General features: G+C 45.7%; 1 protein-coding gene across 2 annotated transcripts in view; it reads left to right on the forward strand.

Annotated features, from left to right (window-relative positions):
- WLS (Wnt ligand secretion mediator) overlaps positions 1-11220 on the forward strand; it is a 101075-nt gene extending 89855 nt beyond the window's left edge. For both annotated transcript variants that reach the window (XM_045897434.3, XM_045897433.2), the window contains 2 exons: positions 593-746; positions 10282-11220. In XM_045897434.3, coding sequence (XP_045753390.1) covers positions 593-746; positions 10282-10391 — 264 coding nt within the window. In that variant the 3' untranslated portion in view covers positions 10392-11220. The remainder of the gene's footprint in view (positions 1-592; positions 747-10281) is intronic.
- Positions 11221-11612: the final 392 nt, after the last annotated feature.

The following is an 11612-nucleotide window of genomic DNA, read 5'->3' on the forward strand; positions in this document are numbered from 1 at the left end:
GATTTAAAAAGGAGTCCTAGGGGCGCCTGGATGGCTCAGTCAGTTAAGCGTCTGCCTTTGGCTCAGGTCATGATCCCAGGGTTCTGGGATCGAGCCCCGCATTGGGCTCCCTGCTCCGTGGAAAGCCTGCTTCTCCCTCTCCCACTCCCCCTGCTTGTGTTCCCTCTCTTGCTGTGTCTCTCTCTGTCAAATAAATAAATAAAATCTTAAAAAAAAAAATAAAAAAATAAAAAAATAAAAAGGAGTCCTGGGGCGCCTGGATGGCTCAGTCAGTTAAGCGTCTGCCTTCGGCTCAGGTCATGATCCCAGGGTCCTGGGATCGAGCCCACATGCATCGGGCTCCCTGCCCAGCGGGGCATCTGCTGCTTCTCCCTCTGCCCCTTCCCCCACTTGTGCTCCCTCAAGCGCACGCTCTCTGTCTCTCTCTTTCTAAAATAAGTAAATGAAAAATCTAAAAAGAAAAAAAGAAGTCTTACATGGCCCTTTACTTTTCCATATGTAGAAGACATTTGGTTTTTGTGTTGGTTGATTCCTGTGTCGGTGTTCTATTTCTCCTTGGTTCCAATTGAATGTTCCTGTCCTTTTCCCATAGGTGACGGAAGGCCATTGGAAGTGGGGCGGCGTCACAGTCCAGGTGAACAGTGCCTTTTTCACAGGCATTTATGGGATGTGGAACCTGTACGTCTTTGCTCTGATGTTCTTGTATGCGCCATCCCATAAGAACTATGGGGAAGACCAGTCCAATGGTGAGTTTCAGTCTCTTCAGCAGAGCTTTATTCAGGATAATTCAGCTTCAGTCTCTACAAGATCCACTTAGGAAAGGCTCTGGGTTCCCCAGTCAGACTTTCCCTGCAAATGTCAGTGAGCACCCCTGGGGACTGGGGAGCCATAAGAAAAAAAGCCAGCACAAGGCAGATACTTCTTTAAGTCGTTGTCTCTTTTTTTTTAAATCTTCAAACATTGAGAATATTGCATTTTAGTTTGAGGTGCCAGTTTTAGTATAAAATTTAAATTTGCTTTCCTCGATTTTTTGAGCAAAACTGACTCTTGGAGATTATGCTAGGTTTATTCTTCTGATTTGAGAAGCATGATCTTAAGTTATCAGGTGGAATGGGCCTGGGTTCTGAGAGTCGAAGATTGAGCTGGCTTTGTTTTTCTCCTGCTCATTCTTGTGGAAGGCTGCTGACATCCATCCAGACCAATAGCTGTTCCTCTGTCCCCAAAGCCTTCTTCTCCCTAAGTGCGATTGCTGCCACACGGAGCCTTAGGAACCTTAGCCAGTCTGGCTGTTTTGTAGATGATGAAACTGAGGCCCAGAGAAGGGAAACGCTTGCCTGGGGTGTCTCTTCCAGCCATGGCAGAGGGAAATGACTGTCACAGCTGTAGGCCATGCTCTTAACTTGGAATAGGTGGCCTGGTAAACAACAGATCTGATAGCTCCTTTTTCTTTGACTACTCAGTCCTACACTGTGTGTCTCCGCCCTTATTCTGCCTTCTCTTTTTCACACTGGCTTTACCCTCGCCATGTTCTGGCTCTTCCCCAAGTATTAGAATGCTCTTTCTCAAATCAGAGCCAGTGCCCTTCACTGCCTTGGAGGAGAGACCAGGGCTTTACAGTCTGCATGTCGGCTGTGGCACCACTTCCTTGCTCACAGGAAGTGCTTACCGTGCGTGTATTGAATGAATGGATTCATACCCTGGGTCCCTTTGGGCCTAATAAAACCCTACCCGTCTCCTGGGCTCATTCAAAATGCTTCCTCTTTCTTGAAACCTATTCCTGATCACCCTAGTTGGAGTCCAGCAAACTACATTCAATAGAATATTGTTGCCACGGAATATTGATAGGTTTTAGTAGTCAAACAAATTTGAGAACCATTGGGTTTTTGATCAGCATTAATGAGGTTTTTACTGCAAGACATCTTAATGCCTTTAATACGTTAATTTTTACTATAGGTCTTTTTAAATAGGTGAGAGTAACAGCATTTCCCCAAATTATTGAATCATTTGGCCTGGACCCCTTTTTCCAAGCAGTGCATTTTTTTCTGGAAGTAGTGTTCTAAGGAATAGGCCTGGGGAAACACGATTATACTTTTCACATGACACTTGCTGTATAAAGGTAGTAGATGAATTTGCCTGTATCTTCTTTCTCTCCTTCTGGAATACTGACTCCTTAAGAGCAAGGACAGGTTCTTAAGGGTATTTTGAAAATGTTGGTTGAATTAATGCTTTAGAAATGAGAGTTCTAGATTAGTTTTCATATTTCACAGATGGGCCAATGATCTAGAGAGTTAGGTTTAGAAGGAGAGGAGGGTGATGACATGAGAGATGGTGTGAGAAGTGAAGGGCATCTCTGTTGAAGGTTGGGGCCGTAGATGATTCTCAGCCACCATCTGCCTCCAATACTATACCTCCCTCTTCTGTGTAAGAGTGTCCTGCAGGCCTGTCTTCCTTCCTGCTCCTTGGCTGGTCTCACTCAGCATGGGAAATGGTGGCACGTAGCCTCTCAAACAGTGGACCTCCAGAATGCCAGCAGGACGGGATTCTGGGCTTGTGAACAAGAATCTTGATTTCATTTCATGGTCATCCTGTTGGACTTTGACAGAAATCACATGGATGTGTCCTTGACTTGAGAGTATTAAGCAGGAACCCAGTAGGTGAAGTTTCTGCCTTCCAGGGAAATGCCCTATAAAGCAGTCACTGGACTTCCTGGGAAGTTGGAATGACACTACTAATGGGCCGTCGTTACTGCATACTGACCACGTACTGAGGCACTTTATGTAAACTATTCTGGTGGTTTTTGTTATGTGACTATTGGCACACTGCCTAACCTCTGTGCACCACTTCTCCCAGTTGTGTGATCTCCTAAAGTCTTGGAACCATGAAATTCTGTGGGGTTCTCTTTCTTCCTGTTGGCAAAGAAGAGCAGCTTCTGTCATAAAGGGGCAGCTCAGAGGGTGATCTGTCACAGGTGAGGGGTTTCCCAACACTGGTGAGAATTTGCCCATCCTAGCACTTCTAGGCACGTGGGAAGCCAGAGCTGTGGCCATCCCTGCAGAGGCAGGCTGACTGCCTGCCACCCTGTTGGGCCAGATGCTTGATTTGCAAACCAGGTATCAGGCAGCTCCCATTAAGGCTTCTTACTCTGCATAGCAGCCGCCCTCTGAGGCTTGAAACCTTGCAGATGAGAATAGCACTTGATCTGTTCCCATCAGATTTTTTTTTTTTTTTTTGGTTGAAGGCAGCTTGACCTGTAATTTCACAGAAAGCTCAAAAGCTGGTTCTCACCAGGAGGTCATATCCCCCAAATCCCTTGCCAAAAGTATTCATGTTTGTTTGTTTGGGATTGTCACTATGACTGGGAGGTGCCACTGGCGTCTAGAGGCCACATTCTAAGGATGCTGGGTGTCCTGCAGTGAGCAAAACAGTTTCCTGCAGTAGAGAATTAGCCACCCTAAAATGCCAGTAGGGCCCTTGTTGAAAAAACATTGTTCAAGCAGTTAAATGGGCAGACTCTTTTGGGACCCTGTTCCAGTCATAAACACGAGTCACACAACTTAGCAGTTCTATGATGGTAACATGATCGGCTGTGACTTCACAGCAGCCCATGAGCCCCCTGCAGCTTGGTGTGTCCTTCCAGTCCCACGTGATGCTGTGATCTCGTGCCTTTGGAAAGGGCTTTTCCACGCTGGGTTGTCTGATCATGTTCCTTCTCTGCCCTCCTTCACTTTTCATCCCTTCATCTACCGCCAGACCACACAGTGTCTCCCAGGAGTTGTGGAGCATTTGCCAAGATTTTGAAGCTCCTTGGAAAGAGCTAGTTTGAAATACTACATGGAAACCTAGAAAACGAACTCCTAGGGGGATACACTGTATTTTTAAATTCTCTGGGTCTCTGGATGACATCCCTTCTCCTCCCCCAGCCTTCCCGTGCTCCTTTTCCTTTCTCATGGAAAGTTTTTATTTTTAAGTTGGCTTGGGCTCCCCCACTCCCTTGCTTTTAAGGTCCAGAGCCAAGTACTCAGATCTCTTGCTATGGAGAATGAATCCCAGGTGTGTGGTGCTTCTTGCCTTTGTGAGATGGATCCTGGATGGACATCTGGAAAAAGCTCCTTTCCAGGAACTTGGCAGGTGGTTTCTGATGCAGCCAAAGGGGCTAAGGAAAGAAAAAGAATATTGAGAGGGGTTGTTTTGTTTGGACATGGAGAGAGATGCCAAGAACTGTCAGGAGGGAGTGGGTAGGAAGGAAATGAAAGCAGAGAGCATAGATTTTGGCTTCTCCCTTTCGGTCAAGGAATGGACTGAGAGAAACAAAGCAGATGGCAGGTTCTAGAAAGGCTGGCTTTCCAAAGAGCATTTTTTTCTTATACATCTGTTTCTCTTTTATTGTGTGGATCAGAAAGTGACCCTTCGAAATGGACCACTGAGTACCTCAGTACTTAGCACTGTGTCAGGTTTGATCAGATGGAGTGACATGAAGCCCAAAGGAGGGACTAAGACACAGTCCCTGCTCTCGTGGAGCCAGTAGCCTGGTCTGAGAGACAAGTCTTCGTTGGCTGCCTCTAGAAACTCGGGACGTGGCGGAACAGCTCCAGGCCAGAACACTTTCATGTTTTTAGCAGCTGATAGGTGCTGCAAAGGTGTGGAGCTCTGGGTTCCGTCTCGTTGGTTGATTTACCATAGCTGGTGATATAAACGTTCTCACTTCAAGTATTTCATATACATACATATATGTTTATCGTTAAATATAATCATTTTATGTGTATATGTGTGTGTACATACATGTTGTAGATGTTGGTATACACATATATACAAACAGACATATAATTTGTTTTAATTTAGCAAAGATATTTTAGACCTCTTTCTTTTAAGGACCATTCACATTTTCTGCCCAGCTCCTGCTGCCTTCTCATTAAAGTTGTTCTTTTTACCTGTTTCCATAAGCAATTTGTGAATCATTCTGGATGTCTTCCCAGGCAGACACGAATTGCAGCAGGCTGATGTTAATCTTAGGGCGGAACGAAGGCAGCATCTCCCAGGGGCTCAGCATTGATGCTCTGCACGCTCAGCAAACTGTCCAAACCCCCTCAGCCACCAATTCATGTGGAAAAAGAAGTTGGAGCTGCTTATGAAGTCAGACAATTCTTAATAATAGCTCTCATTTTTGTGTTATTTCGTCTATAGAATTCTGTCAGAAGGTTTTAAAAAAAAAGCCTGAGAAACGGAATTCCTGACTGGATGACTATGACGAAGGGAACAGGAACACTCTAATTGCCAACTGGTTCCTTTCTATTTCTATTCGCGCTAAATGTCTTCTGTCTGACACACTCATTCTGCTGGAAGCCACAGCAGCAACCCTGGGTCCCATGTCTTGGTAGCTCGCTACCACGCTGTGTCAGTTTTACTGCCAGAGGCTTCTAAGGTCTCCTGCTGCTTGTTTCACAGGAAAGGTGGCTTTGGCTTTTGTTGCCGCACTAAATGCTGGGTTTGAGTCATGAGGCTTCGACAGTGGCCGCCTTTTATTGAGGCCTTTCCCCTGGTTGCATGTGAGATGACCTGCCCGTGGCTAGCCTGGCTTCTTGATGTCTGTGAGCAGTGATGGAAGTGGTCTTACCACCAGGACTGGACCCAGACTCTGAAGTGGGTCTCGGTGGCCTTCTCCCATTTCCTAATGAAGATGGGCAGCTGGCGACAAGCCTCCACCAGCCTAGCACGTCCTGCTCTGCTGGATGGAGTTGGGCACTTTCTGTCTCCCGCCTCTCCCGGGGCTGGTGTCCTTCCAGTGACCTGATCTTTCCTTTCCCAGGCAAAGCAAAGCATCTTTGCCCGGCTCCTCGAATGACTATCACCCCACTCTCAGGCACCTTCTTGGGAGTAACTTTCTGCCTCCTAAATTTTTCAGTTTGGGAAGGCTGTTGTTGCAGATGCCACAGACTGAGAGGCTTAAACAGCGGAAACTGATGTATTTTCTCACAGCTAGGAAGGCAAGAAGTCCGAGGTCAGAGTCTCAGCAGGACTGATTTCTTTGGAGGTTTCTTTCCTTGGCTTGTAGATGGTCTTCTCTCTGTGTCTTCACATGGTCTTCAGTCTGTGTGTTTCTGTATCCTGATCTCCTTTTCTTATAAAGACATAGGTCATATTGGATTAGAGACCACCCCTGTGACCTCATGTTAACTTCCTTACCTCCTTAGAGGCCCTGTCTCCACATATAGTCACATTCTGAGGTACTGGGAATTAGGAGTTCAGCAAATAAATTTTGGGAGGATACGATTCAGCCCATAACATTAAGTTTTCACTCAAAATGTCTAGGTTTTATTGTGTCCACCCTCTTGGAATTGCCTGGTACTCGGTATCTGGAGGTACTTTGGAGGTAGGTGGGGAATGGCTCAGCATGAAGTCACGAGTGTTCTAGAAAGAACATAAGCTTTGGAGGTAGACATAGATGGTTTGGAATCCTGGCTCCAATGTGGACTGAGTATGACCTAAAGAAATATGAACTCATGGTGTGGGAGCTTTCTGGCTTCCAGATCTGGGCAGTGGGGTGTTCATTTGCCTTAGTGGTTGTGAGGACAGAATTAGGTAGCCCCATAATGTTTGAAGACTGCTGGTCTCCCGGATTCTGTGAAACAGTCTTGGAATTATCTTAGCGAGTTTTCTTTCTTTTTACTACAATAGCCACAGATACACAAGGGATCATCATTAAAATGATGCCAGTCTTCAGGAGCTGTGGTTATTGGTGTCTCATTATAGTGTAGTTTATATGGCTTTCTGTCTCTCCAGGATGCATTCCAGTCAGTGAGAATCAAGCAGCAAGCAGCTACATACCTGTGGATGCCATATCATAAATATGGATCCGTTGATAGTCCTTGGTGGTTAAATCCAATGCCAGAGATTAGTCTCATTTCACAACGGTTAGACAGAAACAAGCTCTCATCTCCTTGTTAATTAGCTGAGAGGACCTGACACCATAAGCAGGGAAAGAGGCTTAATGCAAACTGAAGAATTATTTTCTTTACCTTTTTAAATTTTTTCCCCATTTATTCTTCTCCTCTTCCCTAAACAAGAAACATACTACATTTTCGGAAAGGGTTTTGTGTTTTTGTTTTTGTTGTTTTTGTCTTAGAAAAGACTCTGAGCATGTTTGTGCACTAAGTAGCAGAAGCCAAGAGAGAGGGAGAATAACAGATGGAGCAAGACCTTGGCAGAAGTAGGGGTTGATGGAATTTGGAAAGAAATGGAGGGATCCCCACTCCTGCCATGTTACTGCCATATTCCCACATTCACCCCCTAAGGGGTGGGGGGAGAGTTGGCCTTCAAGGTACAATCAGACCACACGTGATGAGTCATAGATTTGGCCAGCCAGGATCCCGTTGGTCTGGGTCCTCATCCCAGCTCTGCTGGGAGCAAACTGAATCACATTAGAAAAATTAATTGCCTATTCGACCCTCAGTGTCTTCCTATCTTTTAAAGAAATACAGGGCATGCTGAGCCCCTAATAGTGCATAGGGTAAATACTAAAAAATAACAGCTGTCTTTACTACCTGTGCACTGATAAATTATGTGCCATAAATTCTCTTTCACCAAATACAGAAGCAAAGTTAACATCCTAAACATTTCATCCGGATTATTGCATGTATATGTTTATGACCATAACACATTGCGTGTGGACTCATCCTTTGCTGGCAGTCTCTCTGGCTGTTAGAAACTAGGTTGTTTACAAAGAGTCAACATAGCCTAAAGGTTTGACAGCCTGGATTCTGGAGCCTTATTGCTCTGGTTTGGATCCCACATCACAGTTTACCAACCTGCCCCTTGGGCAAGTTACTTAACCTCTCTGTGCCTCAGTTTTCTCATCAATAGAATGGAAATGATGACAGCATTTCTGTCAAAGCACTGGTATGAAGATTAAATATATTTGTATTTGCAAAGTGTTCAAAATGGTGTCAGCACATGATAAAGACCAATATGGGTGTTTATTTAAATAAGGAAGCCAAAGTAATTTGGCTCAAGTAATCTGTAGAATCATACACGTTTTTTAGGACATGCTAATGAGAACCGCATTTTAAGCTTAAAGAATTAGCATCTTGGGTTCAAAACCTGAGTAGAATTACATTCTAGAATGTGTCTATTTTTAAGTCTTCAGTGAAAGGGATTCTTTAGGTCAACACTTGGAGGTGCTAATGGGTTTACTGGGGTGGTCAGGACTTTCTTTGAAATTTTAATGACTCACACAGACATCCACATCCTGACAGTGGCTTTGAAGTTTTGATGGCTCACCAAGATATGCAAATCCAGAACTAACTTTGACGGAGAAATTTGAGGCCTAGGCAATTGTGCTAGACTGAGGAGTGGGCTAGAAGTTGCAGCAGTGAGAAAGCAAGCTGGTGACCTGGGAAAACTTGCTTGTTGTACAAATAACGGTTCCCTGTGGCCCCTGGGGGCCCTGCATAAGTCTTCTACAGCCTCTGCACCCTGTTGGTCTGTGTGCTGGCCCAAGGGAGGGTAAAGCTGGACGTGCTGAAGCCTGGGCTGATACACCCCCTTCATTACTTGCTCTGCCCCCAGTCCTGTGGATCGGACCCTTGTGAGAGAGCCCCAAATACCATTAGCAGTCCTCCTCAACAGCTAATGACCCAGCTACTGAAAGTAGCGAGTCTCAGGCCGAGAGCTGCAGACCAGCATTTAATAAGATTGATTCAGCCGCACGGCTGCTGAGAATGGGTCTGTGGGGAAGAACGAATACCATGTGGCACACGTGAAGAGCACCAGCCACGTAGCCTGTGGGACCAGCATGTGGGGTGGCTCCTGGGGTTCTGAGGCCAGCAGATGCATTGATGCCCAGCAGTTCTCAGACTAGTGACAAGACATTAGTTGTAAGCATAGGGCCAAAGCTTTCTTCTAAGTTTCAAGCCCAGTTGAAAACAGCACTTATTTATTTAATTCTGTGCTTTGAACTAGGAAAAATTTTAGTCCCAGAAAGTATGTGTATACAGTATAAATATAAAAATAAAAATATGATATATAATATAATATGTAATAAACATAGACATATAAAATATAAAAATCACAGACGTGGGGCGCCTGGGTGGCTCAGTCGTTGAGCGTCTGGCTTCGGCTCAGATCATGATCCCAGGGTCCTGGGATCGAGCCCCTCATCGGGCTCCCTGCTCGGCGGGAAGCCTGCTTCTCCCTCTCCCACTCCCCCTGCTTATGTTCCCTCTCTCGCTGTGTCTCTCTCAAATAAATAAAATCTTAAAAAAAAAAAAAAAAAATCACAGACGTAACCCTGAGCTTTGATTCTCCAGCACCTCTTTCTGCAAATCTGCAAGTCCGTGTGCACCCCACACAGACACAGTCTGACAGCAGTTAAGTCCTAATGTTTTCCATTTTCCTTTTGCCAGTTACACGTTCATTTAGTTTGCCTCATGGCAGGTAGGATTCTTCAATTTACAGAAACTTACCTTTTTCTTGCTAGTGGAGAAAAAACCGCGTTTTTCCGCTTTAGCAGAGGGGAACACGTCTGTCACTGATGATGGGTCCAAAACAGCAGTGTCATGTACAGAATCCTGGGGGCAGCAGAAAGTTCAGAGCCCGTTTCTGGGTTTTTTTTTCCCCCCAAGGAGAAGAAAACCCCTAAACGTTTCTCAATGTATTACATGCACTCCCCTGCCCTATCTGTTGGTAAATATAGGCAGGTCTTGTTTGCCCTCGCATGGCGTAGCTGCTTTGTAAATCACTCAGCAAGCGTGTACGTGTGTCCCTCCCCATCGCTGGGGAGGCGTGTTGTGCTGGCTGAGCCCACACCACGGGGCCTGGGAGTCAGACTTTCCTTCCCCGGCCTCCTTCCCGGCCCTGTCGTGTGTCTGCCCCTCCACCTGGGGCAGTGTCCTTACTTCTGTCCCTGTTACCTCATCTCTAAAGCTGCTGCTACGATCACCGCGCCCACCTGGGGTGGCTCTTGGAAGGATTAACTCCGATTACATAGAAAGCATGGAGAATAGCGTCAGGTCCGAAGTAAGCTCTCATTAAATGTTAATAATGACTACACATGATAGAAGCATCATTGACTCATCTGTCATTAATATCTCTTCCCTGAGAGACAGGAATGCTCTGCAGGTACTACAGAGTCTGAAAGGGGTGCGCATTGGCCCAGGTGTCAGTGCCCTGGTGGTCTCTAGAAGCTCGGGATGTGGAAGAGGGCTGGTGCTGGGCCAGTGTCACCGAGGCGAATCCCAGCTTGCTGCTTCCTCCTTGCACACGTCTAACACCAAAACCCTGTTTCAGGTGATCTGGGTGTCCACAGTGGGGAGGAACTCCAGCTCACCACCACCATCACCCATGTGGACGGACCCACCGAGATCTACAAGTTGACCCGCAAGGAGGCCCAGGAGTAAGAGGCTGCAGCACCTGGCTGGGATGGTCCCCACGTCCCGGCCCCTCTAGCTAGAGTGGGGAGCGTGCAGACGAATGCTCGAGACTCCTCGCTGTGGTTTCCTGGGCCAGCAGCATAGACGTTTGTTAGTTCGCCTTCTGACTGTGCTCTCCGAGGACGATTCCTGCGGCCACTAATGCGTTGTGTATGATAACAGAACCTCTGATATGACACATTTTCTGTGATCATTGTTAATTAGGGACATAGTAACATCTGTAGCAGGTGGTTAGTAAACCTCTTGTGTTGGGGGTGTTCTCCTTGGGGGATGGTTTGGGCCAGATGGGGTCTATATGGAGTGGGATATTTGACTCTTTTTCCTGTTTTAGATTCTAGGGTAGATTTTAACATCTTTGCAGGCCAGGATAGGCTGGTGTTATAGTCTTCTCAAAACTAGTCTGTGACCACTTGTTGTTTTTGGTTTTTTTTTTTCCTATTTATATCACCAAGTAGCCTATTGAGTTAATATTTAAGTTGTCAATAGATATGTGTCCCTATTTTTAATGGCATAATATAAAATAACTGAACTTCGTGAGAAGGTCTATTACGCCAGGGGCATTTCAGCTTTGAAACCAAATCTGTATATCCAATACTAACCAGTCTGTTGGATGTGGGTTTTAAAAAAATGTTTGCTAAACTACCCGAGTAGGATTTATTGTATTAAATGGCCTTTGGGTCTGAAAAGCTTTTTTAACCTCTTGCTTAAAATGTGTTTTCTTTTGATAAGATGCTTCCAACAGCCTCCAAAAGTGTAGATCTGATCGTTTAAATAAACCTGTATGTATATGCACATATGTATACGCACACGTCGTCCGCCTCCTCCACCAGTACACGTGCCCACAGAATCCTTTCCCTGCTGACTCTGCAGGGTGGGGAATGGCTGGGGAAACAGCTTTATGAAAAATTAAAATATTTTGCCACCAAATCAGAGTGCTTCGGGGGGTGGTATCAATTTCTGGAAATAGGGTAATATTTTCTGTGCTAGGTGCTTAACCTCCCTAGGCTGGCAATGAGTGCTCACACGTGGGGAAGAAAAGTTAGAGAATTTACAAGCAGACATCAGCACCCCACCCCCTTAGTCTCACTTCCCAAGTAGCCGGTTTCATTGTATTTTAACTCTGCCATCGGAGAGGCCACATGGCACATCAGAGAGAAAGGATACTGGATCAGGTGTTGGAAGGCACAG

This window comes from Mirounga angustirostris, unplaced genomic scaffold (assembly GCF_029215605.1).
Source record: "Mirounga angustirostris isolate CCGP_5_RB_7025 unplaced genomic scaffold, mMirAng1.0.hap1 SCAF_4, whole genome shotgun sequence".
Lineage (NCBI taxonomy): Eukaryota > Metazoa > Chordata > Mammalia > Carnivora > Phocidae > Mirounga > Mirounga angustirostris.